The 27,120-nt window shown below is 44.7% G+C and overlaps 1 protein-coding gene across 1 annotated transcript; it reads left to right on the top strand.

Moving 5' to 3' along the window:
* Positions 1-752: 752 nt before the first annotated feature.
* On the top strand, positions 753-18,108 carry LOC145362186 (glutaminyl-peptide cyclotransferase-like). The gene is made up of 7 exons (XM_080218238.1): positions 753-1,128; positions 6,275-6,421; positions 9,148-9,435; positions 13,432-13,593; positions 14,634-14,733; positions 17,118-17,234; positions 17,639-18,108. Exons 1-7 carry the CDS (start codon positions 943-945, stop codon positions 17,782-17,784), a joined length of 1,146 nt encoding a protein of 381 aa, XP_080074364.1. The 5' UTR covers positions 753-942; the 3' UTR covers positions 17,785-18,108.
* The last annotated feature ends 9,012 nt before the right edge of the window (positions 18,109-27,120 follow it).

Genomic DNA, 27,120 nt, shown 5'->3' with positions numbered 1-27,120 from the left:
CGCCCCTCAGTCTTCTCTGCTCCAATGTAAACAACCCAAGCCTATCCAACCTCGCTTCATAACTTAAATGCTCCGTCCCAGGCAGCATCCTGGTGAATCTCCTCTGCACCCCCCCCGCAGTGCAATCACATCCTTCCTATAATATGGTGACCAGAACTGCACATAGTACTCCAGCTCATCTTTGGACAGTAAGGGGCAATTTAGCATGGTCAATCCATATAACCTACACTTCTTTGGACACTAAGGAGCAATTTAGCATGGCCAATCCACTTAACCTGTACACCTTTTAACACTAAGGGGCAATTTAGCATGGCAAATCCACCTAATGTACACATCTTTGGGCACTAAGGGGCAATTTAGCATGGCCAATCCACCTAACCTACATGTCTTTGGACGCTAAGGGGCAATTTAGCATGGCCAATCCACCTAACCTACATGTCTTTGGACGCTAAGGGGCAATTTAGCATGGTCAATTCACCTAACCTGCACATCTTTGGACACTAAAGAGCAATTTAACACGGCCAATCCACCTAATCTGGACGTCTTTGGACAGGAAGGGATAATTTAGCATAGCCAATCAACCTAGCCAACACATCTTTTAGCCGCTGGTTTAGGAGTGTCAGAATGCTGTGTTTTAGTGCTGCCTTGGAGGCAGTCAGTACACAGCCTTGGAAGGGGAGGTGGTGCCTTATTCCGAGTAGACAACACCCACACTAAAATGTCATCATTGTGCGTCCTTCCTTTGAACAGTGTGAATGTGGGAGAGAGAGAGAGAGAGGGGGATGTTCATTAAAGAGAGGGGATTTCAGGCAGAGAAATTGACATGAAACCAGCAAGCGGGAGCTGACGTCTGGGAATCGCCCTGAAGCACATCTAGCTTGCGTTAATAAGGAGGGTTCAAATGTACATTTATTTATTATAAACTTGGTGTCCCCGCCCGTCATGTCCAAGTCAGCGCGGAATCAGCGCGCCCCCCGCACCGACAAGCGCCCCTATCTGATCAAGATGCCCCGGGTTGTGCTCTTGCTCTCGGCTTCCTTCGCCCTGGCCGTCCTCTACATGTTCTGGGGGCTGCACCTCACAACCCAGCAGCCAGGAGAACCGCAGGAGGACTGGCTCCGCCGGAAGGTACGTGGCTCCCACAGAGAGATTGCAACATGAAACTGCAACAAAGTGATTCTACAATTGTCACAAGTTAACTCGCTCCTTTTAATTAATATCGCTATGGATTCAGTTCTAACTTTAAACTCTAATCCAAATAGCTTTTTAAAGACCTGATTTCACTAATATCAACTCAGATTGTTCTTTTTTTTAAGAATTTGCACAATTCTGTTGTAACATATGTTGTGGTTCCTCCTGTCAGTGAAACAGCGCGGTCCCAAATTCTCATAGAATCCCTATAGTGTAGAAGAGGCCATTCGGCCCATCTAGTCTGTACCAACTCTCCCAAAGGGCACGTTACCCTATCCCCGTAACCCCAACACATTTACCCCACTAATCCTCCCCCCCACCCCCAACCCGCACATTTTACATGAAGGGACAATTTAGTATGGCCAATCCACCTAACCTGCACATCTTTAGACACTAAGGGGCAATTTTGTATGGTCAATTCACCTAATCTGCACATCTTTGGATACGAAAGGGCAATTTACCATGGTCAATCCACCTGATCTACACATTTTTGGACACAGGTGTAATTTAGCATGACCAACCCACTTAACCTATGCATCTTTGGACACTAAGGGACAATTTACCATGGCCAATCCGCCTACCCTACACATTTGGCGAGTGGGAGGAAACTGGAGCACCCAGAGGAAACCCATGCAGACATGACGAGAATGTGCAAACTCCACACAGACAGTCAAAAGGCGGGGAATTATAGGCCGGTTAGTTTAACGTCTGTGGTAGGTAAAATGTTAGAATCCGTCATTAAGGAGGAAATTGCGAGGCATCTTGAAGGGAATTGCTTGATAGGGCGGACGCAACACGGTTTCATTAAAGGGAAGTCGTGTCTGACAAATTTACTGGAGTTCTATGAGGATGTGTCTAGGGCAGTGGATAGAGGAGAGCCGGTGGATGTGGTCTTTCTGGATTTTCAGAAGGCGTTTGACAAGGTATCTCACAAGAGGTTATTGCAGAAGGTCAGGGGACATGGAGTTGGGGGTAGGGTGTTAGCATGGATAGAGGATTGGTTGTCAAATAGGAGGCAGAGAGTGGGGGTCAATGGGTGCTATTCGGATTGGCGGTTGGTGACTAGTGGGGTGCCCCAGGGGTCGGTGCTGGGGCCTCAGCTATTTACCATTTATATAGATGATCTGGAGGAGGGAACCGAGTGCAGGGTGTCGAAATTTGCTGATGACACCAAGATTGGGGGAAAGGCAAATTGTGCGGAGGGTGTGGAGAGTCTGCAGAAGGATCTAGATAGGCTGGGCGAATGGGCCAGGAAATGGCAAATGGAATTTAATGTTGGCAAGTGTGAGGTGGTCCACTTTGGTAGGAAGAATGGTAGGAAGGACTATTACTTACGTGGCGAAAAACTGCAGCAGGTGACGGTGCAGAGGGACCTCGGGGTCCTTGTGCATGAGTCGCAAAAACCCAGCTTGCAGGTGCAGCAGGTGGTCAGGAAGGCGAATGGGATGCTGGCCTTCATAGCGAGGGGGATTGAATATAAAAGTAGGGAGGTCTTGCTGCGGCTGTATAGGGCATTGGTGAGGCCGCAGCTGGAGTACTGTGTGCAGTTTTGGGCGCCGCACCTGCGCAAGGATATTTTGGCCCTGGAGGGAGTGCAGAGGAGGTTTACTAGGCTGATACCGGAGTTGAGGGGATTGAGCTATGAGGAGAGGCTGAATAAACTAGGCTTGTACTCGTTAGAGTTTAGAAGAATGAGGGGAGATCTCATTGAGACGTATAAGATGATGAATGGGATGGATAGGATAGAGGTGGAGAGACTCTTCCCGCTCAAAAAAGACAGTAGGACTAGGGGGCACAGCCTCAAGATAAAGGGGAGGCGGTTTAGAACAGAGTTGAAGAGGAACTTCTTCACTCAAAGGGTGGTGAATCTCTGGAAATCTCTGCCCGTTGAAGTGGTGGAGGCTGCCTCGCTAAATATTTTTAAGAAGCGGGTTGATGGGTTCTTGATAAGAGAGGGGATTAAGGGTTATGGGGAGAGGGCGGGAAAGTGGAACTGAGCCACAACAGATCAGCCATGATCTTATTGAATGGCGGGGCAGGCTCGAAGGGCTAGATGGCCTACTCCTGCTCCTATTTCTTATGTTCTTATGACCCAAGCCGGGAATCGAACCCAGGTCCCTGGCACTGTGAGGCAGCAGTGTTAGTCACTGTGCCACCTGAATCATGACTTGTACTTTGGTGGAAGGGTTAGTGATGATTGAGATAAACATGCAAGAATCAAATTGAATGGTGCAACAGGCTTGAGGGGCTGAATGGCCAATACAGTGGGCATCAGTGAGCTGTAACCGCTGCCTTGTCAAAGCAGCCAGCACAGTCAGGGACCCCACGCACCCCGGATGTTCTCCATTCAATCAGGAAAAAGATACAAAAATCTGAGGCCACGTACCAACCGACTCAAGAACAGCTTCTCCCCTGTTGCTGTCAGGCTTTTGAATGGACCTACTTTGCATTAAGTTGATCTTTCTCTACACCCTAGCTATGACCGTAACACCACATTCTGCACTGTCTCTTTTCCTTCCCTATAAACGGTATGCTCTGTGTCTATGGCACGCAAGAAACAATACTTCTCTGTGTATGTTAATATGTGTAACAATAATAAATCAAATCAAATCAAATCGAAACCTCTCGCGTGAGTACAACCATTTAAGATAAAAACTGAATGGTGTGCGAGGTTTTAATGATAAGAGAGCTGTAAATGTTGCGGTCTAGTTGCAAATCTTTCTAAAACTTCAGGAATAACCAGAAATTGATTGAAGACTTGAATTTATTTCATATAATCCTAGAATCCTGACAGTGCAGAAAGAGGCCATTCGGCCCATCGAGTCTGCACCGGCTACAATCCCACCCAGGCCCTAATCCCGTAATCCCATGTAATTAGCCTGATAATTCTCCCAACTCTAAGTAGAAATTTATCATAGCCATTCCACCTAACCTGCACATCTTTGGACTGTGGGAGGAAACAGAGGAAATAAACTGGTTGGACTCTGACCTGGTGTTGTGAGACTTCTTACTGCAATTTTTTCACACAGAGGGTGGACAGTATCTGGAACAAGCTGCCAGAGGCAGTAGTAGAGTCGGGTACAATTTTATCTTTTAAAAAGCATTTAGATAGTTACATGGATAAGATTGGTACAGAGTAATATGGGCAAAAGGTGGGCAATTGGGACTAGTTTAGGGATTAAAAAGGGACGGCATGGACAAGTTGGGCCGAAGGGCTTGTTTCCATGCTGTAAACCTCAATGAAACCGGAGCACCCGGAGGAAACCCACGCAGACACGTTGCAAACTCCACACAGTGACCCAAGGCCGGAATTGAACCCGGGTCTCTGGCACTGTGAGGCAGCAGTGCCAACCAACTGTGCCACCATACTTCAGGACTTTCCAGAAGTGCTTTACAACCAAAGTGTCTCTTGTAAGTGCAGGCAATGTTGTAATATAGGGAACCTTGCCAGCCGGTATGACTATAGCTGACGTGTCCAGTTCTGAATGACACACGAGAAACAGGATACTGGGACAGTCAATCAGATAGTCGGGGCACAGAGTGTAACAATGTTGTCTGATACGAAGGTATGAGCCTGTATTTGTAAGTGTCTTAACTACTGGGCAGCACAGTAGTTAGCACTGCTATTTCACAGCTCCAGGGAGCTGGGTTCGATTCCCGGCTCGGGTCACAGTCTGTGTGGAGTTTGCACATTCTCCTGGTGTCTGTGTGGGTTTCCTCCGGCTACTCCAGTTTCCTCCCACAGTCCAAAGATAAGTGGGCTAGGTTGATTGACATTCTAAATTTCCCTTAGTGTCCCGGGTTGCATAGGTTAAAGGGATTAGTGGATAAATATGTAGGGATATAGGGATAGGGCCTGGGTGGGATTGTGGTTGGTGCAGACCTGATGGGCCGAATGGCCTCGTTCTGCACTGTAGGTTTCTATGATTCTATTTGATTGGATTTATTATTGTCACGTCTATTGGCGTACAGTGAAAAGTATTGTTTCTCGTGCGCTATCCCGTTCATAGAGTATATAGGAGAGAAGGAAAGCAGAGAGTGCAGAATGTAGTGTTACAGTCACAGCTAGGGTGTAGAGGAAGATCAACTTAATGTGAGGTAGGTCCATTCAAAAGTCTGATGGCAGCAGGTAAGATTGTGATTGACTCTTAATTGCCCCTCTGAAATGGCCAAGTGAGGCACAGTTAAAGGGGCAATTAGGAATGAGCAACAAATGCTGGTCTTGCCAGGGATGCCCATGTCAGATGGTAAAAAAGCACTCACACTCCTGTGTTAGTTGGTACATGTTTTCAGGCTTTTGCATCTTTTTCCTGATGGAAGAAGGTGGAAGAGAGAATGTCCAGGGTGTGTGGAGTCCTTAATTATGCTGGCTGCTTTGCCGAGGCAGCGGGAAGTGTAGACAGAGCCAGTGGATGGGAGGTTGGTTTGCGTGATGGACTGGGCCACATTCACCACCCTTTGTAGTTCCTTGCAGTCTTGGGCAGAGCAGGAGCCCATACTGATACAACCAGAAAGAAGGCTTTCTATGGCGGATCTGTAAAAGATGGTCAGAGTCGTAGTGGACATGCCAAATTTCCTTAGCCTCCTGAGAAAGTAGAGGCGTTGGTGGGCTTTCTTAACTATGGTGTCAGCATGAAGGGACCAGCACAGGTTGTTAAGTCCTGGATGGGGGTTAGGGCTTGTACTAGGCTTGGGGCTGACTGGAACTGATTGCATTGTCCCACAGAAAGTCAGCCTGGGCTCAATGGGCCAAACAGTCTTTGTTTTTCCGACTCCGACCTTTTTGTATGTCTTTTTTTTTAATTTTTGCCCCTTCACCATGCCTCCCTTCAGCTGTGTGGATCTGGATTTGCCGCCCCAAAACCGGTTAAAAGCCCAATTCCTTTGTCCGGCTGCATGCCTGAACATCTCCGTACGCGGTTCAGTGTTAAGGTTTGTCTGATAACTCTTCCATGAAGTGCCTTGGGACATTGCAATGGTAAAAGGTGCTATATAAATGCAAGTTGTAATCTCCATTTGCTATGTTTGGATTAAATGAAAGCTGAGTTCTCCAAGTGTAATTTTCTTTGTTTTTTAAAAACAGTTCGATCACAAACCGAAGAGTGTCATGTCAAGTCAGGTGAGACGCCTCACCTCGCTCATCGATTTCCAACGCTTATGGAATGTATTCTTGGTGCCTATGCTGATCGAGCGATATCCGGGGTCAGAGGGCATCGAGTTGGTCCGGGAGGTGTGTTTGCTGCTGAAATATTTCCTTTTATTTTGTCGTTAATGTTTCGGAATCGGAATTTTCACAGGGTCTCCCAAAAGAGACAAAATTTGGGTTTCAAGTCAAGTGGAAGTGAGAGTTGTAACTACCATTTTCCCTCATCGTTGTATCATGTGCTATCCCAGTTAAGAGTGGAATAACAATGCACTGACAGACACTGTTGTATATGTTGTCATATGTTAGGGGCTATACAAGCGTAAGTTGTTGTATGATTCAGGCTAAACCAGTAAATTGAATTTATGGTCAGGAATAAAATTATACAGAAGCAAACAAAATTATTACCACAGATAAAATTAAGAGATACAGGTCTTGGTAATGTTGCTGTTCCCACCTTTAAAGAGAAACCAATAAGATGGTGATAAAGTGTACCCCCTGCTGTGCTAACCAGCTAATATACAGATATCTTGAGTAAATAAGAAAAAGAAAGTGCTGGAAAAGCTTAGCAGGGATGGCAGTACCTGTGGAGGGGAGGAAGATATCAGAGTTAACATTTTGAGTCTTTTCTTCAGAACATGTTTGTTCTGTGAACAATGAATGTAGAAAGACTATGTGAAAACATCCCACCCATTGGGGAGGTGATGGTGCTGTGTTATTATTGCTAGATTGTTAATTCCAGTTAATGTTCTGGGGGCCGGTGTTCGAATCCCGCCACAGTAGAGGGTGGAATTTAAATTCAATTAAAAAAATCTGGAATCAAAAATCTATTAATCATAATCAGAAAAACCCATTTGGTCCACTGATATTCTTTGGGGAAGGAAATCTGCTGTCCTTACCCAGTCTGGCCTACATGTGACTCCAGAACTGTTGATTGTTGGACCAGATGGGTTTTTCCAACAATGTCCTTTTAGGGAAGGAAATCTGCCGTCCTTACCTGGTCTGGATTACATGTGACTCCAGAGCCACAGTGATGTTAGAAACTAGAAGCAGGAGTGGGCCATTCATCTTGATCATGGCTGATCATCAAATTCAATATCCTGATTCTTCCCACCTCCCTTACTCCCGTATCCCTTGATCCCTTTAGCCCCAAGAGCTATATCTAATTTCTTCTCCAAATCAGACAATGTTTTGGCCTCAACTACTTTCTGTGGGAGTGAATTCCACATATTCACCACCCTCTGGGTGAAGAGAGTTCTCCTCATCTAAAAAGCATAGGTTTAAGGAGAGAGGGAGAGAGATACAAAAGTGTCTAGAGGGTCAATTGCTTCACACAGAGGGTGGTGAGTGTCTGGAAGGAGCTGCCAGAGGTAGTAATAGAGGCGAGTACAATTTTGTCTTTTTAAAAATCATTTAGACACGGATAAGATTGGTATAGAGGGACATGGGCCAAATGTGGGACTAGCTGAGAGGTTTAAACAAAGGATGGCATGGACAAGTTGGGCCGAAGGGCCTGTTTCCATGCTGTGGGCCTCTATGACTCTGTGACCTCAGTCCTAAAAGGTCATCCCTCACTGCCCCCTGCTGTGGTTGACTCTCCCCTGTCCCCAAAGGGCAGTAGGGATGGGCAGTAGCTGCTGGAGTGCCAGCCATACCCAGTTCCCACGAATGAGTGAATCATTGAATGAACGTTGAGGATATTTGGTAATTTTTATGCGCTGTCTCTAAGCGTGACAAATTGCAAGGTATCCTCTTGCAGCCAATCAGTGAAGGAGGAGATCAGAGGTCAACCTTTACTCAATTGCAAGTCAAGGTGTCGAGTAGGGGATTTTCGCAGCTACTTCATTGCAGTGTTAATGTAAACCTTAATGTGACAGTAGTAAATAAACTGAACTGAACTGACATCGCACCAAGGAAGTCCAGGTTAGATTCTCCCCGGAAATGGGTGTAACTGGTGACTTCTGTTGTTTCTGGAAGTCCAAAAGTGCCAACAGGGAAGTTGGAAAAACATCCGCTACGGTCGCTAAGTAAAGTCTATTTATTCGTCAGAAGTGAGTCAGCGCCTGTGTGGAGTTTGTGCCTTTTTTAAGTTTAAGTTTATTTATTAGTGTCACAAGTAAGGCTTACATTAACACTGCAATGAAGTTACTGTGAAATTCCCCTACTCCGGTGCCTGTTCCGGTCAAATCCCCCGCCCCCCAACCAGCGGATCTTTCAGACTGTGGGAGGAAACTGGAGCACCTGGAGGAAACCCACGCAGACACGGGGAGAACATGCAAACTCCACACAGACAGTGACCCAAAGCCGGGAATCGAACCCAGGTCCCTGGAGCAGTGATGCTAAACCCTGTGCTACTGTGCTACCTTCTCCCCATGTCTGTGTGGGTTTCCTCTGGGTGCTCCGGGTTCCTGCCAGACTCTGAAGATATGTAGGTTAGGTGGATTGGCCATGCTAAATTGCCCCTTAGTGTCCAAAGATGTGTAGGTTAGGTGGATTGGCCATGCTAAATTGCCCACTAATTTCTGAAGATGTGTGGGTTTGGTGAGATTAGTCATGATAAATGTGTGGGGTTCTGAGTATAGGGCGGGGTAAGAAATTCTATTGGAGAGAATTGGTGGAAATTCGATGGGCTGAGTGGCCTCTTCTGCACTTGTAGAGATTCTAAGATGAAGATGATGTCAGTGACACCACGAAGGTTGTGGTAAAGGTGATATTGCCCCCAACTCCACAAGCCACCACCAGTATCAGCGAGTGTGTCTTTAGGTGGTTAGAGTTGGTGTAATGGGAATGTTGTGTTTATCTCCCTCCCCCAGCACATCAAGGGGCAGGTTGGCTCGTTGCTCGCCCAGTGGACGGTGGAACTGGACACATTTGAGGACACCACTCCCCACGGCCCGCGGGTGTTCTCCAACATCGTAGCCACACTCGACCCCTCTGCCAGGCGTCGCCTGGTCCTGGCCTGTCACTATGACTCCAAATACTTCCCTCGCGATGACCGCGGGCGGGTCTACGTGGGCGCCACTGACTCGGCTGTGCCATGTTCTATGATGCTGGAGTTGGCACGATCGCTGGACAAGGAGCTGGGCAAACTCAAGGACAAGGTAAAAACTCTCAGCCAGGGGCAGCAGAACGTTGGAACTGGAGGCCATTTTTTTTTATATGTTTATTAATTTACAGAAAGTGGGCAAGGCCAGCATTTATTGCCCATCCTTAATTGCCCTTGAGAAGGTGGCGGTCAGCTTGCCCCCATCCAGACAAGAATGCCAAATTTCAAACCATCTCGACAATTTATATTCCAGGAGAATAGAGTGCTGATCGGTTGCCGAGTCCATAAGACATAGGAACAGAATGAGGCCACTCGGCCCATCGAGTCTGCTCCACCATTCAATCATGGCTGATATTTTTCTCATCCCCATTCTCCTGTCTTTTCCCCATAACTCCTGATCCCCTTATTAATCAAGAACCTATCTATCTCTGTCTTAAAGACACTCAATGACTTGGCCTCCACAGCCTTCTGCAGCAAAGAGTTCCACAGATTCACCACCCTCTGCCTGAAGAAATTCCTCCTCATCTCTGCTTTAAAGGATCGTCCCTTTAGCTTGAGGTTGTGCCCTCTGGATCTAGTTTTTCCTAGTCGTGGAGACATCCTCCCAACATCCACTCTATCCAGACCTCACAGTATCCTGTAAGGTTCAATAAATTCCCCACCCTCATCCTTCTAAACTCCGAGTACAGACCCAGGGTCCTCAACCGTTCCTTGTAATGACAAGCTCTTCATTCCAGAGATCATTAGGAGGGAGCTTTTATTAAACAAAGTTTCTTTAAGAATATAGTTAACATGTATAGTAAGAAAATTAGTGAGAACTTTTATCAATTACAAACGAGGAACAAACAATCATGATAATGTGTAACCTTTAATGGGTATATATAATATATATATATTCAATTTTAGATGCTGCCTCACAGCGCCAGGGACCCGCGTTCAATTCTGGCCTCGGGTGACTGTCTATGTGGAGTTTGCATGTTGTCCCCATGTCTGCGTGGGTTTCCTCTGAGTTCTCCAGTTTCCTCCCACAGCCCAAAGGTGTGCAGGTTAGGTTGATTGGCCAGGCTAAATTGCCCCTTGGTTTCACATCTCAAATAAGGAGACCAAAATGGAACACAGTACTCCAGATGTGCCCTCGCCCTGCTCCAGATGTGGCCTCACCAACACTATACAATTGCAACGACACTCCTCTGGTTCAATAATGTCCCTTTAGGGAAGGAAATCTGCTGTCCTTGCCCGGTCTGGCCTTTTTTTAATTCATTCGTGGGACATGGGTGGCGCTGGCTGTCCAGCATTTATTGCCCATCCCTAGTTGCCCTTGAGAAGGTGGTGATGAGCTGCCTTCTTGAATCGCTGCAGTCCATGTTCTGTGGATTGATCCGTTAAGGAGTGAATTCCAGGATTTTGACCCAGTGACTGCAAAGGAACGGCCGATATATTTCCAAGTCAGGATGGTGAGTGGCTTGAAGGGGAGCTTTCAGGTATGGTGTCGCAATGTATCTGCTGCCCTTGTCCTTCTAGATGGAAGTGGTCGTGGGTTTGGAAGGTGCTGTCTAAGGACCTTTGGTGAGTTGCTGCAGTGCATCTTGTAGATGGTACACACTGCTGCTACTGAGCGTCGGAGGTGGAGGGAGTGAATGTTTGTGGATGGGGTGCCAATCAAGCGGGGCTGCTTTGTCCTGGATGGTGTCGAGTTTCTTGAGTGTTGTTGGAGCTGCCCCCATCCAGGCAAGTGGGGAGTATTCCATCACACTCCTGACTTGTGCCTTATATGCGGTGGACTGGCTTTGGGGTGCCTACATGTGACTCCAGATCCATAGCAATATGGTTGACTCTTAAATGCCCTCTGGGATGGGCAATAAATACTAGCCCAGCTAGCGAGGCCCACATCCCATGAACAGATATAAAAAAAAGTTCCCCAGTAATTCAAAAATGTCGCAAGTCTTGAACAGATTCCTCTTGTTTGCAGAGGATGGCTCCCTGTGTATGAATGTGTCTCACTTCCAGTAAATGAATCCCATTACTGGCCGGGAATGATTTATCTTGGTAGTTAGTGTAGCACACTCAGGACTGTTCAGTCAGTGCTGCCCAATCATAGGAATTGCATTGTTTTGGGTTTAGTAACAATGTTTCATTGCGGGAGGTTTTGAGTACAGGGGCAGGGATGTGTTGTTGCAATTATACAGGGGCCTTGGTGAGGCCACACCCAGAGTATTGTGTGTAGTTTTGGTCTCCTTTTCTGAGGAAGGACGTTCTTGCTCTCGAGGGAGTGCAGCGGAGGTTTACCAGGCTGATCCCGGGGACTGATGTATGAGGAGAGATTGACTCGGTTAGGATTGTTTTCAGTGGGAGTTCAGACGAATGAGGGGGGAATCTCATAGAGACTTATAAAATTCTAACAGGACCAGACAGGGTGGATGCTGGGAGGATGTTCCCAATGGTGGGGGGAGTCCAGAACCAGGGGTCACAGTCTGAGGATTCAGGGTAGACCATTTAGGATGGAGGTGAGGAGACATTTCTCCACCCGGTGAGTCTGTGGAATTCATTGTTAGAATGTAATCAGTGACAACTTTGTATTGGATGAAAAGTGACCAATGGTAAGAAGATGTAAGGGTCAGCTGACCCAGTAAATGGCACCAATGACAGGATGATATCATAGTCAGCTGATTCACTATAAATAAGAACCTGTGTAGAGTTGTAGGGAGTTTGGATTGGCCTAAGGCGAGGCCCCAGGTTTGGAGTAATGAAGTTTCTTTGTTAAACCCTTTCTTTGATTTATAAATTGGAGTGAGTTCTGTTATATTTTTATTGTCTGCATTTGAAGAGTTCCTTCAGAAGCAGCATTAATTCCCACAGGAAGTAGTTGATGTCGAAACATTAAATGTATTCAAGAGGGAGCTGGATATAGAACTTGGGGTGAATGGGATCAAAGGTTATGAGGAGAAAGCAGGGTTCGGCTATTGAGTTGGATGATCAGCCATGATTGTGATGAACGGTAAAGTGGGCTTGAAGGGCCAAATGGCCTCCTCCTGCTCCCATCTTTTTTTCTATAATGACCCAGGTTTGAGATAGAGATCTACAGCATGGAAACAGGCCCTTCGGCCCGACTTGTCCATGCTGCCCTTTTATTTCAAACCCCTAAGCTAGTCCCAATTGCCTGCATTTGGCCCATATCCCATCGTAACCATGTAACTGTCTAAACACTTTTTAAAAGACAAAATTGTACCCACCTCTATTACTATCTCTGGCAGCTTCTTCCAGACACTCACCACCCTCCGTGTGGAAAAATTTGCCCCTCTGGACCCTTTTGTATCTCTCCCCTCTGACCTTAAACCCATGCCCTCTAGTTTTAGACTCCCCTACCTTTGGGAAAAGATATTGACCATCTAGCTGATCTGTGCCCCTCATTATTTTATGGACCTCTATAAGATCACCCCTCAGCCTCCTACGCTCCAGATAAAAAATTCCCAGTCTATCCAGCCTCTCCTCATAGCTCAAACCATCAAATCTCAGTAGCATCCTAGTAAATCTTTTCTGCATTCTTTCTAGTTTAATAATATCCTTTCTATAATAGGGTGACCAGAATTGCACGCAGTATTCCAAGTGTGGCCTTACCAATGTCTTGTACAACTTCAACAAGACGTCCCAACTCCTGTATTCAATGTTCTGACCAATGAAACCAAGCATGCCGAATGCCTCCTTCACCACTCTGTCCACCTGTGACTCCACTTTCAAGGAGCTATGAATCCGTACCCCTAGATCTCTTTGCTCTATAACTTTCCCAAATACCCTACCATTAACTGAGATGTTGACTCAGGTTGGTGTAAACCTTGGAGAAAATCCATATATAACTTTGGAACGCTGCCTTAGGATCTTTCACACTCAACTCCAGAGGGTTTAAGGTTTCAATTGAAAGTCCGCATGCCTGCAGCACTCCAATGAGAATCTCCACCCATGCGATTGGGATCTGGAGGATGTCTTCAACACATGGCCTGAGCTCGGGAGACGAGAGTGCTATCCACTGATCAACTTTTCCCTCCTTCTTGTACAGGGATTGGACCTCACACTCCAGATGCTGTTCCTCGACGGGGAGGAGGCGCTAGTTAAATGGAGCCCCTCGGACTCTCTTTATGGCTCCCGCCATCTGGCCGAGCGCATGGCCAGAACCAGGCACCCTGGGAACGCTGCTAGCACCACGCTGATTGACTCGATGGTGAGTTTTCATTTATTGAGGGCGTGGGGGTGGTGGCGGGTGTTGTGGTTGGCTGGTTATCCTTCAGATGATGGAGGGGTGAGCCGCCACCTTCAACCCGCTGCAGTCTCTCTGTTATAGGTACACCCACAGTGCTGTTAGAGAGGGAGTTCCAGGACCCGTCAACAGTGAAGGAATGGCCAATATATTTCCAAGTCAGGATGGTGAGTGGCTTGGAGGACTTGATCGTATCCCATGTTTTTGGAACTGCATCGAGAGAGCTTTACCTTGTATCTAACCTCGTGCTGTACCTGTCCTGAGAGTGTTTGATGGGGACAGTGTAGAGGGAGCTTTACACTGTATCTAACCTCGTGCTGTACCTGTCCTGGGAGTGTTTGATGGGGACAGTGTAGAGGGAGCTTTACACTGTATCTAACCCCGTGCTGTACCTGTCCTGGGAGTATTTGATGGGGACAGTGTAGAGGGAGTTTTACTCTGTATCTAACCTCGTGCTGTACCTGTCCTGGGAGTGTTTGATGGGGACAGTGTAGAGGGAGCTTTACTCTGTATCTAACCCCGTGCTGTACCTGTCTTGGGAGTATTTGATGGGGACAGTGTAGAGGGAGTTTTACTCTGTATCTAACCTCGTGCTGTACCTGTCCTGGGAGTGTTTGATGGGGACAGTGTAGAGGGAGCTTTACTCTGTATCTAACCCCGTGCTGTACCTGTCCTGGGAGTGTTTGATGGGGGGACAGTGTAGAGGGAGCTTTACTCTGTATCTAACCCGGCCTGTACCTGTCCTGGGAGTGTTTGATGGGGACAGTGTAGAGGGAGCTTTACTCTGTATCTAACCCCGTGCTGCACCTGTCCTGGGAGTGTTTGATGGGGGGACAGTGTAGAGGGACTTTACTCTGTATCTAACCCCGTGCTGTACCTGTCCTGGGAGTGTTTGAGTGTTAGTATCAAATGCTGAACTGTGTACCTCCATTGTGGAATGGATGCTGTTGCCTGGAAACCTTGGGATCCCTGTGAATTCTTGATAACTAATCCATCCGTTTCAGGACATGTTTGTGCTCCTGGACCTTCTTGGTGTGGCCCAGCCAGTCTTCCTGAATCACTTCAAGGACACGGCTCGTTGGTACAACCGGCTGGTTGGAATTGGTAAGAAGTCTTTAACCTGGCTGGCAAGACGCGTGGCAAAAACCTTCTGCCATCTCCTCGGTGGCGCGGACACTGGGAAGGATCCCAGAGGATGATGTGTTTTATACAAACACGTTCCAATCATTCCAGTTTAACAAGAGAAACAAGTACAGGAGCCAACCCTTAATTAATCCAACAACCTCGCAATTTATTTAGCACTTGTGGTGGGGAAATTTGAAGGTGGCCAATTGTGTCTGAACTTGGACAATTCAGAACCTGCCACACAAACATCACTGTGCAAAGTCTTAACAAATTAATTTCAGAAACAAGACATAGAACAAACAATAACATACAACCGACTGGAGACTCTCAAAGGGTTAAGTAGGTCTGAGAATGGAGCGATAGAACCACTCCCAAAAGGTCTGATGCACATAATCAAATGCAGCACAGTGTTTAGCACTGCTGCCTCACAGTGCCAGGGACCCGGGTTCGATTCCCGGCTCGGGTCACTGTCTGTGTGGAGTCTGCACATTCTCCCTGTGTCTGCATGGGTTTTCTCCAGGTGCTCTGGTTTCCTCCCACAGTCCGAAAGATGTGCAGCTTAGGTGGATTGGCCATGCTTAATTCTCCCTCAGTTTGATTTGATTTATTATTGCCACATAGAACCATAGAAAGTTTACAGCTCAGAAACAGGCCCTTCTTGTCTGTGCTGAACCATTTTTTGCCCAGTCCCACTGACCTGCACTTGGACCATATCCCTCCACACCCCTCTCATCCATGAACCCGTCCAAGTTTTTCTTAAATGTTAAAAGCGACCCTGCATTTGTCACTTTATCCGGCAGCTCATTCCACACTCCCACCACTCTCTGCGTGAAGAACTCCCCCCCCCCCCCCGCTAATATTCCCTTTAAACTTTTCCCCCTTCACCCTTAACCCATGCCCTCTGGTTTTTTTCTCCCCTAGCCTCAGTGGAAAAAGCCTGCTTGCATTCACTCTATCGATACCCATCAAAATCTTATACACCTCTATCAAATCTCCCCTCATTCTTCTACGCTCCAGGGAATAAAGTCCTAACCTATTCAATCTCTCTCTGTAATTTAGCTTCTCAAGTTCCAACAACATCCTTGTGAACCTTCTCTGCACTCTTTCGACCTTATTAATATCCTCCCTGTAACTAGGTGACCAAAACTGTACACAATGCTCTAAATTCGGCCTCACCAATGCCTTATATAACCTTACCATAACACTCCCAACTTTTATACTCGATACTCCAATTTATAAAGGCCAATGTACCAAAAGCACTCTTTATGATCCTATCCACCTGTGATGTCACTTTTAGGGAATTCTGTACCTGTATTCCCAGATCCCTCTGTTCAACTGCACTCTTCAGTCCTACCATTTAGCTTGTACGTTTTACTTTGGTTTGTCCTTCCATGTGTTAGTATACAGTGAAAAGTATTGTTTCTTGCGCATTATACAGATAGAGCATACTACAAGAGAGTGCAGAATGTAGTGTTACTGTCATAGCTGGCGGGGGAGAGAAAGATCAACTTAATGCGAGGTAGGTCCATTCAAAAGTCTGATGGCAGCAGGGAAGAAGCTGTTCTTGAGTTGTTGGTACGTGACCTCAGACTTTTGTATCTTTCCCCGAAGGAAGAAGGTGGAAGAGAGAATGTCCGGGATGCGTGGGGTCCTTAATTATGCTGGCTGCTTTTCCGAGGCAGTGGGAAGTGTAGACAGAGTCAATGGATGGGAGGCTGGTTTGTGTGATGGATTGGGCTACATTCATGACTTTTTGTAGTTCCTTGTGGTCTTGGGCAGAGCAGGAGCCCATACCAAGCTGTGATCCAACCAGAAAGAATGCTTTCTATGGTGCACCTGTAAAGTTGGTGAGAGTTGTAGCTGACATGCCAAATTTCCTTAGTCTCCTGAGAAAGTAGAGGCGTTGGTGGGGCTTTCTTAACTATAGTGTCAGCACAGGGGGGACTAGGACAGGTTGGTGATCTGGACACCTAAAAACTTGAAGCTCCCGACCCTTTCTACTTCATTCGCATTGATGTAAACAGGAGCATGTTCTCCTTTGCACTTCCTGAAGTCGATGACAATCTCCTTTGTTTTGTTGACATTGAGGGAGAGATTATTGTCGCCGCACCAGTTCACCAGATTCTCTATCTCATTCCTGTACTCTGTCTCGTCATTGTTTCAGATCCGATCCAGTAAGGTGGTGTCGTCAGCAGCAAACTTGAAAATCAGAGTACAGGCACTGAATGTAGCAACTAGGGGGATTTTCACAGTAACTTCACTGCCGTGTTAATGTAAGCCTTACTTGTGACACTAATGGCTACTCCTGCTTCTGTGCATAAACTCACGTTAGTCTCTCTCTCTCTCTCTTTCCCCTACCTCAGAGAAGAGGCTTCACAAGTTGGGCTTGTTGCAAATGCATCCTTTGGAGGTAACATACTTCAATGGAGACACCTACTATGGCCCAATCGAGGATGACCACGTCCCTTTTCTGAGGAAAGGTAAAGCGGGATACAGTGGGATGAAGGATGGGGTGGGGTGGGGGGAGCGATTCGCATCGACCTCTGGCTGGAAGCTGTGGGTCTGGGACAATCCCATAAATCCACTGGCTTTGTGGATCCAATTGCTTGTGTGGCCATGTTGTCATTCCACCTTTCTCCAAGTGGCGGTGCTATTTGTACAATTTCTCATCTGTGGTAGCACGGCACCCCCCACCTCTGCTGGCAGGAGGCAGAATTACACCGTGACATGTTTACATAGAAGTTTCCCATTGTGAATATGGTTATGGAAATTGAAAGATTTGATAAGTGCAGGCGATATATTTTTAATCGTACAGAGAAAGAGCTTATTTGCTGCCCTCAGAACAGTTCACCGCTTTTGTGATGTCTCCGCTGTTGGTCTACAGGGGTCCCGATCCTGCACCTAATTTCCACCCCTTTCCCCCACGTCTGGCACACGATGGAGGACACAGCGGAGAATTTGCACCCCCCCACCATCGAGAACCTCTGCAAGATTCTGAGCGTGTTCCTCGCAGAGTACCTGGGGTTGTGACAGCGAGCGAGGCGGTGGGCACGAGGCAGTGTGAGTGACGCCAAGGGGCTGCCGGTGGGTGTGCGAGTCAGCCACGGGAAAGCGATAACCCCACACTCAAAGGGGAAGGTTTCAGCCAAACTGAACGCTTGACGATGGTGTGAAGATTCTCCGAATGGTGATCAGGATTCCTCAGTCTGTCTACGGTCATTACTGGTGATGTGTGCGTGTCTTGTGTCGATGGTTGTATTAACCATTTCCACTCCCGCTTAGTGAGTCTGTTGCTTGAAATCTCTTGTCCATCTCTCTCACACTGTCTTACTTTTGTGTACTCTCTCTCCAGCTCCCGCCTCTACCCCCTCCCCCCGTCTTCCCCTTCTCTCCCTCCCCCCTACCCTCCTCTCCCCCCTCCCCCTTCTCCCCACTACCCCCTCTCCCCCTCCTCCCCCATCCTATCCCTCCCTCTCCATCCCCTCCATGCCCCCCATCTCCCCCTCTAACCCCTCCACCTCTCCCTCTTGTGCCCTGTGAATGGCCCTTCCAGCTCTTGCTGTGCTGGCTTCCCCCGCTCCTATTGGCCGTGTGCCAGTGTTGTTCTGCTGGTGTCTCTAATTCCCCAGGCTCAGGCCCTGCTCCGGGGCTGAGCACAGAGCTCGGGGCTGCGGTGCTGAGGGGGTGCCGCACTGTCAGAGATGCTGTCTCTCGGTGAGACATTAAAACGAGCATCCCAAGGATTCGAGTGGACGTGAGCGGCTCCCACAGGGACTGATTTCGGAAACAGAGCAGGGAGGTTCTCGCCAGTGCTCTGACCAATACTCACCCCTCCGACCAACAGAAATAAAACTGATTACCGGCTCGTTATCACATTGTGTGTGGGATCTTACTGTGCACAAATTGGGACTACCTATTTCCTACGCTTACAACAGTGAGCGCGGCTCGTAAAGTATCTCATTGGCTGTAAGGTGTGTTCAGATGCAGGGTAGCCCTGGGGGTACGTTATACAAATGAGAATCTCTCTGCGCTGGAGTGTGGTGACTAGGGGAATTTCACAGTAACTTCATTGCAGCGTTAATGTAAGCCTGCTGGTGATTAATAAATTTCAATTCACTCTGCTCACCAGCTCGATCACTGCTCACTGTCTCCCAAAACCCAATTTTTAAAATTATTTTCATTCATGGGTGTCGCTGGCTGGGCCAGCATTTATTGCCCATCCTTAGTTGCCCTTGGAGGGCAGTTAAGAGTCAACCCCATTGCTGTGGCTTTGGAGTCACGTGTAGGCCGAACATAGGATTTTGGTGGCACGGTGGTTAGCACTGCTGCCTCACAGGGCCAGAGTTCGATTCCCGGGTCACTGTCTGCGTGGAGTCTGCATGTTCTCCCCGTGTCTGTGTGGGTTTCCTCCGGGTGCTCTGGTTTCCTCCCACAGTCTGAAAGACGCGCTGGTTAGGGTGCATTGACCCGAACAGGTGCTGTGGGGATTTTTACAGTAACTTCATTGCAGTGTTAATGTAAGCCTTACTTGTGACTAATAAATAAGCTTTAAATTTTTTTATGGCATAGGAATTAGCAATGAGAGAAGGCAATTCGAGCTTGCTCTGCCATTCTATATAATCGTGGCTGATCTCCATCTCATCCTAACTCCGTTTCCCTGCCTTTCCCCCATTGCCCTTTATCCCATTTTTGATTAAATATTTATCTGTCTTTTTCTTGAATCCGTTGATTCTGCATCCACTGCCCTCTGGGGCAGTGAGTTCCATAGATTCACAACCCTCTGTAGCTGCTCCTTATCTCTGTCTTGAACCTCTCCCCTCTTACTCTGCAACTATGGCCTCTTGTCCTAGACTGTTCTAGAAGGGGCAACATGAGGCTAACGTTTCCTTTCTCAATCCTGTTGATTATTTTATATATTTCAATCAAATCCCCCCCCCCCCCTCATTCTGTACTCCAGCAAGTACAAGTCCGAGATACTCAACTGGGCCACATATGACAGCTCCTTCACATCTAGAAACAATCTGGTGAACCTCATCTGAACCGTCTCCAGTGCCACCACAGCCCTCCTCAAAGGAGGTGACCAAAACTGAACACTAATCCCAAGTGTGGCCTCACCAATACCTTATACAATTGTAATAATGCTTCTATACGCCAGATCCTTTGCAATAAATGTCAAGATTCCATTTGCCTTCCTTATAACAATCTGCACCTGCATACCCCCTTCTGAGACTCATGCACAAGGGCACCCAGATCCCTCTGTACAGACGCCTTTTCATAGAATCCCTACGGGAAGCCATTCAGCCCATTGAGCCTGGACCGGCATCAATCCCACCCAGGCCCTATCTCTGTGACCCCACATATTTACTCTGCTAATCCCTCTGACACCAAGGGACAATTTAGCATGGCCAATCCACCTTAAGTTTATTTTTTTAGTGTCACAAGTAAGGCTTGTATTAACACTGCAATTAAGTTACTGTGAAAATCCCCTAGTCACCACACTCCGAAGCCTGTTTGGGCTCACTGAGAGAGAATTTAGCACGGCCAATGTACCCTAACCAGCACATCTTTTGGACTGTGGGAGGAAACCAGAGCACCTGGAGGAAACCCACGCAGACACAGGGAGAATGTGCAGACTCCACACACACTGACCCAGGCTGGGAAGCGAACCCAGGTCTGTGGCGCTGTGAGGCAACAGTGCTAACCCCTGTACCACCGTGCCACCCCTTCTGAATCTGTTTTTCATTTTCTGAAGTGGGAGATCCCTAATTGTTAAATGAGCTGGAAGGATGTGGGAACAGGGCTTGTAAAATGTCAGTAGAATGATTTGCTTGCCAGAACCGAAACACTGACTGAAGGCTTGTTGGTCCGAGTGGCCTAGTTGGGAGGTCTGTGTGTGTTGACATTTGCAGGTGAGGTTCTCTCTTTACTGCTAGTCTGGCACTGTCCACTGGAGGGCGATGGTGTTCCAAAGGTGCAGCAGCCCTGGTGATGTTTGCATGGTCCATAATCCAGATTTCATGAGTCGTGGGTTCAAATCCCACCCTGGGGAGATTGAGAATGAAATCTGCTAATTAAAATATCAATTTTTTTTAAAAAAAAGTTAGATTGTCATCACCACAACCGCCTCACTGATGTGCTTTGCAACAACAACCTTCATTATGTAGCGCCTTTGACACGAGCAAACATTCACAGGAGGGATATAAGGAAGAAACACAAAATTGATACCAGGTCACGCAAGGGACGGGTGGAGCAGTGACCCAAATGCTTTTCTCAAAAGTGGTAGAATTTTAAGGGATGCCCTCGGGAGAGGTTTGGGGAGGGAATTCCAGAAGTTGGGCCGAGGGGCCTGTTTCCGTGCTGTGAACCTCTAAGGAGCCCATTAGTGGAGCGATCAGAAGTGGGAAACGCTCGAGGCCGGGATTGGAGGAGTGCAGAGATTGCGGAGGGTTGTGGGGGCTGGAGGAGGTTACAGAGGGATCAGGAGGAGCGAGGTCATGGTGGGAATTGAAAGCAAGGTTGAGAATTTTTTTAAAATCAAGGTGTTGCAGGCTTGGGGCCACTGTAAGTGAGCATGGTGGCATAGTGATTAGCACTGCTGCCTCACAGCACCAAGGGCCTGGATTCAAATCCTGGCTTGGATCACTGTGTGAAATTTGCATATTCTGTGTCCGTGTGGGTTTCCTCTGAAAGAGATGCGGGTCAGGTGGATTGGCCATGCTAGATTGCCCCTTAGTGTCCAAAGATGTGCAGGTTAGGTAGATTGGCCATGCTAAATTGCCCCTTAGTGTCTGGAGGATAGAGTTATGGGTTTAGGGCCTCTTGGGATTATGGTTGGTGCTGGGCTGAATGGCCTCCTGCACTGTACTGATTCAATGTGGTTGACTAACGTCCCTCAGTAGAAGCCCATTTGATTCCAAAGATTTGCAGTCCTTTGAGAGAAAAACATTTCTGCTCATCTCCATTTTAAGTGGGAGACCCCTTATTTAAAAATAGATAAATGTGGGAACAGGGCGTGTAAAATGTTGTTAGAATCATTGGCTGGCGAGAGGTTAAATGATGACAAAAGGCAGGTCAAAAAGTCTGTGTGTGCGACATCAAAGATGAAGCTGTCTTCACTGCTAACCCAGCACCGTCCACTGGAGGGTGACGGTGTTCCAAAGTAAGGGATGTGCCACCATCCCCAGAACGAACTTGCTTAGAGTCTCAAGGATCGTAGCCACAGGGAAAGCAGCTAGGGGGCAGTTAAAACCTGATGCTAACTTCCCATGTCCCACCAGTGGAACCCCAGAGACACAGAACACTGCTGCTATTAAGCCTGACCCCTTATCCTGTCTAAGCAGGTGCCAGATGTTGCCAACATTAACACCAGGGCTGAGAGGCACTTGGGACCTTTGGGTGAAAAGAATTGGACCCCGGCAACACAACCGTCTTTACCCCAGCCGCATCCAACACTCATCAGGACAAACGCAAGATGATGAGTTTAAAATGTTCACAACAATTCGTATTACACGAGAAAAGGGGTGGTGACTGTCCAAGTCGGTTCTGATTTGGGTTATTTAAATTTAATTTGATATTTTTAATTTTGTTCAGTAATTGTAATTTGGTCATTTAAATTTGATATTTTTAATTTCATTCAGTAATTTAGTTTGATATTTTTAATTTGATTTAGTAATTTAAATTTAATTTGGTAATTTAAATTTCATTTGATATTTTTAGTTCCATTTATTAAGTTTAATTTAATGCGGTCATTTTAATTTCATTCAGTATTTTAATTAACACCATTTTTAAAAAAATTACCCCTAAGGATAGAGAGCGTGCAGTTCTCCATGGCAACCCCCTTGGCCAATCAGAGTCAATTCATGAACCAATCCTGTAATATAAATTATTGTGAGCATTTGAAATTTGGCATTCTGGTCTTTGCCCTGGTGAGTGCCAGAGGAAAAACTTCCGCAACATGCTTCTCTTTTCAGCACTTGTTTACAGACTCAAACTGCATTTGTGCAAAAAGATCTGGGGATAAATAAATAAAAAGGGATACAATATCACGCGGGCAGTAACTGGTGCAAAAGGGTTGTCTTTGAACAGGTGGTGGTGGTTGGGGGGGGGGGGTGGGGGTGGTTACCCCTCTCACCTCTCACCTCTCACCCACTCCCAGTAAACCTGTGACCATACCCGTGTGAGTAAATCCCCTGAATTTGGGTCAACAGACATTCATTCTCATGGGGAAATAAACTATCCCAACCTTACTGAATGCAGGGACTCTGGCAGCCTGAGAGGACAGGGCAAGGCGATTTCTACCCCAGGCTAGGTTGTACTTTTAAACATATAAAAATCTTAAACCTCACCCCCCCTTCCTCCCCACAATACTTTAGTCATTATCTTCATTGTTAGACACCTGGTTACTAACCCTTCCAGCAGTTTAGTGATCTCCCAGTTTTGAAAAAAAAGTAGAAAGGTTGAGCAATTTCACTGCCTCAGTGCAATAGAGACCCCAATAAACCCAGGGTGGTGGAGGAGGAGGAGGACAGAGCTCTAAGGGGAGGGGGGGGGGTGGTGTGTGACAGAGCACGAACACGGGGGGCAACAGAGCTGTGAGTGTGTTTGTAATTTTAAAAAATAATACCTAGGCTGGAACTCTCTGACCTCACTCAGCCCCTGGGATTCTCCAGTCCTGCTGCTGTGAATGGAGATTCTGAGTGTCAAGTTCTCTCTCCAAAAAAGAAATTGCTGGAAAATCTCAGCAGGTCTGGCAGCACCTGTGAGGAGAGAAAAGAGAAATTCCACTCCGCATGTAATCTCCAGGATCACAGGTACCCCCAGGATATACAGCTTTGACAAAGGGTCATCTGGACTCGAAACATCAGCTCTTTTCTCTCCTTACAGATGCTGCCAGACCTGCTGAGATTTTCCATCATTTTCTCTTTTGGTTTCAGATTCCAGCATCTGCATTAATTTGCTTTTATTTTGTCAAATTCTCCGATCTTGCTGGCAACGGTGGAGGGAGTGAACAAGATCAGAGAATCCCAACCCATAAAATTCATGGGATTCCAGTCTGCTTCAGCGTCCCTTTTGGGAATGATGATCGGCTCACCGTTCAGGGACCCTGACTAGAATTTTCTCCTTCAGACACAGGAGCATTCCCACAGATTCATTACAATTCCGAATATAGCCACCGCCCACCTCGCGTTGTTGCAATGGAGTGAAATAAACCTCAAAACCACAGGCCTTTACAGAAAATGAACACACCCCTGCTTAACTCCATGAGATTATTCAACGTGCAATTAAAATTGTACAATAACATATTTTTCTGCTAAATGTTGCTTGGGTATTTGAACCATTGAAAGCTTAGAAAATATAGAATGAAATTAAAAATATGGAATGATCTTAAAAATATCAAATGGAATTAAAATGTCAAATGCAAGTAAAAATATCAAATGAAATTGAAAATATCGAAAGGAATTTAAATTATCAAATTAAATTTAAAATATCAAATGAACTTAAAAATTTCGAATGGAATTTAAATTATTGAATGATTAAAATATCAAATGAAATTTAAAATATCGAATAGAATTTAAACGATCAAATTAAATTTGAAATATCAAATGAAATTAAAAGTATCAAATGAAAGTAAAAATATTGAATGAAATTTAAATGACCACATTTAATTAAAATTACTGAATGAAATTAAAAATATCAGAGGTAATTTAAATTACCAAATGAAATTAAAATTACTGAATGAAATTAAAACTATAAATGAAATTTCAATGCCCATGCTAAATTAGAATTATTGACTGAAATTAAAAATATCGAATGTAATTTAAATTACCAAATGAAGTTAAAATTACTGAATGAAATTAAAAATATCAAATGAAATTTAAACTATCAAAGGAAATTGAAACTAACAAACAAAAGTAAAAATAGTGAATGAATTTTAAATGAAGAAATTAAATAAATCACATTGAATGAAATTAAGTATATCGAATGAGACTTTAATTATCAAATGAAATTAAAATTAAACTAAATAACGGATAAAATGAAAAATATTGAATGAAGGTAATAGTATCAAATGAAGTCAAAATGATTGAATTATATTAAAAATTTCAAATGAGATTAAAATTACCAAAGTGATTATTAAAAATATCAAATGACATTTAAATTCATGAATGAAAATTTATCAAATGAAAATTTAAATTTGTAAATGGTAGTTAAATTCGCAAATAAAATTAAAAATATAAAATGTAAGTTAAAAAAACAAATGAAATTTAAATTATCGAATGAAAAGTTTTAATTTGCAAATAATTTTAAATTAGCAAATGAAATTGAAAATACAAAATGAAAGTAAAAATTACAAATGGAATTTAGATTAGCAAACTAAATTATAAATATGGAATTTGAGTAAAAATATGGAATGAAAGTTAAAAACTTTGAATGAACTTAAAGTAGGAGGACTTTAAAATCAAACCAGACAAATTTATTAAAAACTAATGTCTAGGTAAAGTATTTTAAAATAGATATTAAGCCGCTATTTAAATTAGCCCAAGACCGGTGGTAGGAGCCCTGACTTGTTAGCTTGGCTTGGGAATGTCCCAACTTGTTGGGACTCTGAATTGGCTTTAATTTGACTTGATTGGATTGGAATAACATTTAAAAAAACTAAAGATAAATTGTATTGAATAAAAGCAGAAAAAAGAACTGCCACAATAGCCATTATTTTCTGCTGGATGAATGTGGGTCCAATATTGAACAGAATGGCAAGTGTTCGCAGTTTTAAATTCCTTTATTGGTGTAACCTTACAACTTCAATATAATCCCCCCACCTTCTAACTGAGTGAAGCCAGACAGAGGTGAGTCTAAACTGTTCAATATTTTGCCCTGAAGCAGAACAACAAGGTGGGATTTCAGGTGGGGATGTTTCCAGGGTGGAATAGACACCAACATCTGGTTTCAAGAAAAACATGTCCCAGAAAAAGAGAAAAAAATGCGAAATTATGAGATTTCCCTTGACGTTTGGGTAGAGTTTGCTTTGAAAAACGGAGGGGTGTTGGGTGCTCGCTCAGACAGCAAGTCCAGTAACAACAATAGAAATATGGCAGAAATCAATTTTAAATTGTGATTTTTTTTAAAAAAAGTCTTTTCCCGAAATGAGAGGGGGGGAGGGGACAATCAGGCAAGAGGGTTTGGATTAATAAAATGCTGGTGTTCAGCTGCCCCAGAGCCACCTTTGTGTTGCGTTTCCAGCGAGGGGACTATTTCGTTCAGAAATATTTCAGCCTTTCGCAGGATTGAGGCAACAGGGAGACATCAATCGAGGCAGGGTTCACTCCTGCTGAACTTTGGTGGGGTGGGGAGTCCGAGTTTCTTGATGCATTTGGTATCGAATTGGAAGAGGGATCTGGACAGGATGCAGCAAACGGAACAGCGCTTTAAATCCTGCTTTTCAAAAGCAAAAACGGATGGAATCGTTGCTGGACTCCCTGTTAGGACGGAGAGATGGAAATAATTTAATAAACAGCAAATGTTGTTGAAACTCCCCTCCTTTTCTCATTGTTACACAAAAAAAATCTCTGGCAGTGGATAGTGATGAAAGAAAACAATAAATGTAATTTTAAAACGATAAAATAATAGGATATGAAACCATCAAATATTAAATGTAGCGTTGAATGAATATAATGTTAAAGTGTAAAACGATCGATGGAAAATGGAACATAAAATATTATGAAACTCTAAAACGATAAATATAATATTAAACTGAATAACATAATGTGAACCATAAACTAATATAATATTAAACTAAACGATATAATGTGAACTATAAACTAATATAATATTAAACTAACTGATATAATGTGAATAAACTAACATAATATTAAACAAAACGATATAATGTGAACTATAAACTAATATAGTATTAAACTAATGATATAATGTGAATAAACTAATAAAATATTAAACAAAACGATATAATGTGAACTATAAACTAATATAGTATTTAACTAATATAGTATTAAACAAACTAGTATTAAACTAACTGATATAATGTGAATACACTAATCTAATATTAAACTAACTGATATAATGTGAACTATAAACTAATATTAAACTAAACGATATAATGTGAAGTATAAACTAATATTAAACTAAACGATATAATGTGAACTATAAACTAATATAATATTAAACTAACTGATATAATGTGAATAAACTAATATAATATTAAACTAAAAGATATAATGTGAACTATAAATTAATACAATATAAAACTAACTGATATAATGCGAACATTAATATAATATTAAACTAAATGATACAATATGAATCCATGAAATAATACTATATGAAACTAAGTAATATGTTACAAATCTATAG

The sequence above is a fragment of the Carcharhinus amblyrhynchos genome, unplaced genomic scaffold (genome assembly GCF_965287045.1).
Source record: "Carcharhinus amblyrhynchos unplaced genomic scaffold, sCarAmb.v2.hapA scaffold_37, whole genome shotgun sequence".
Classification (NCBI taxonomy): domain Eukaryota; kingdom Metazoa; phylum Chordata; class Chondrichthyes; order Carcharhiniformes; family Carcharhinidae; genus Carcharhinus; species Carcharhinus amblyrhynchos.
This window is presented reverse-complemented; position numbering and strand designations above follow the sequence as displayed.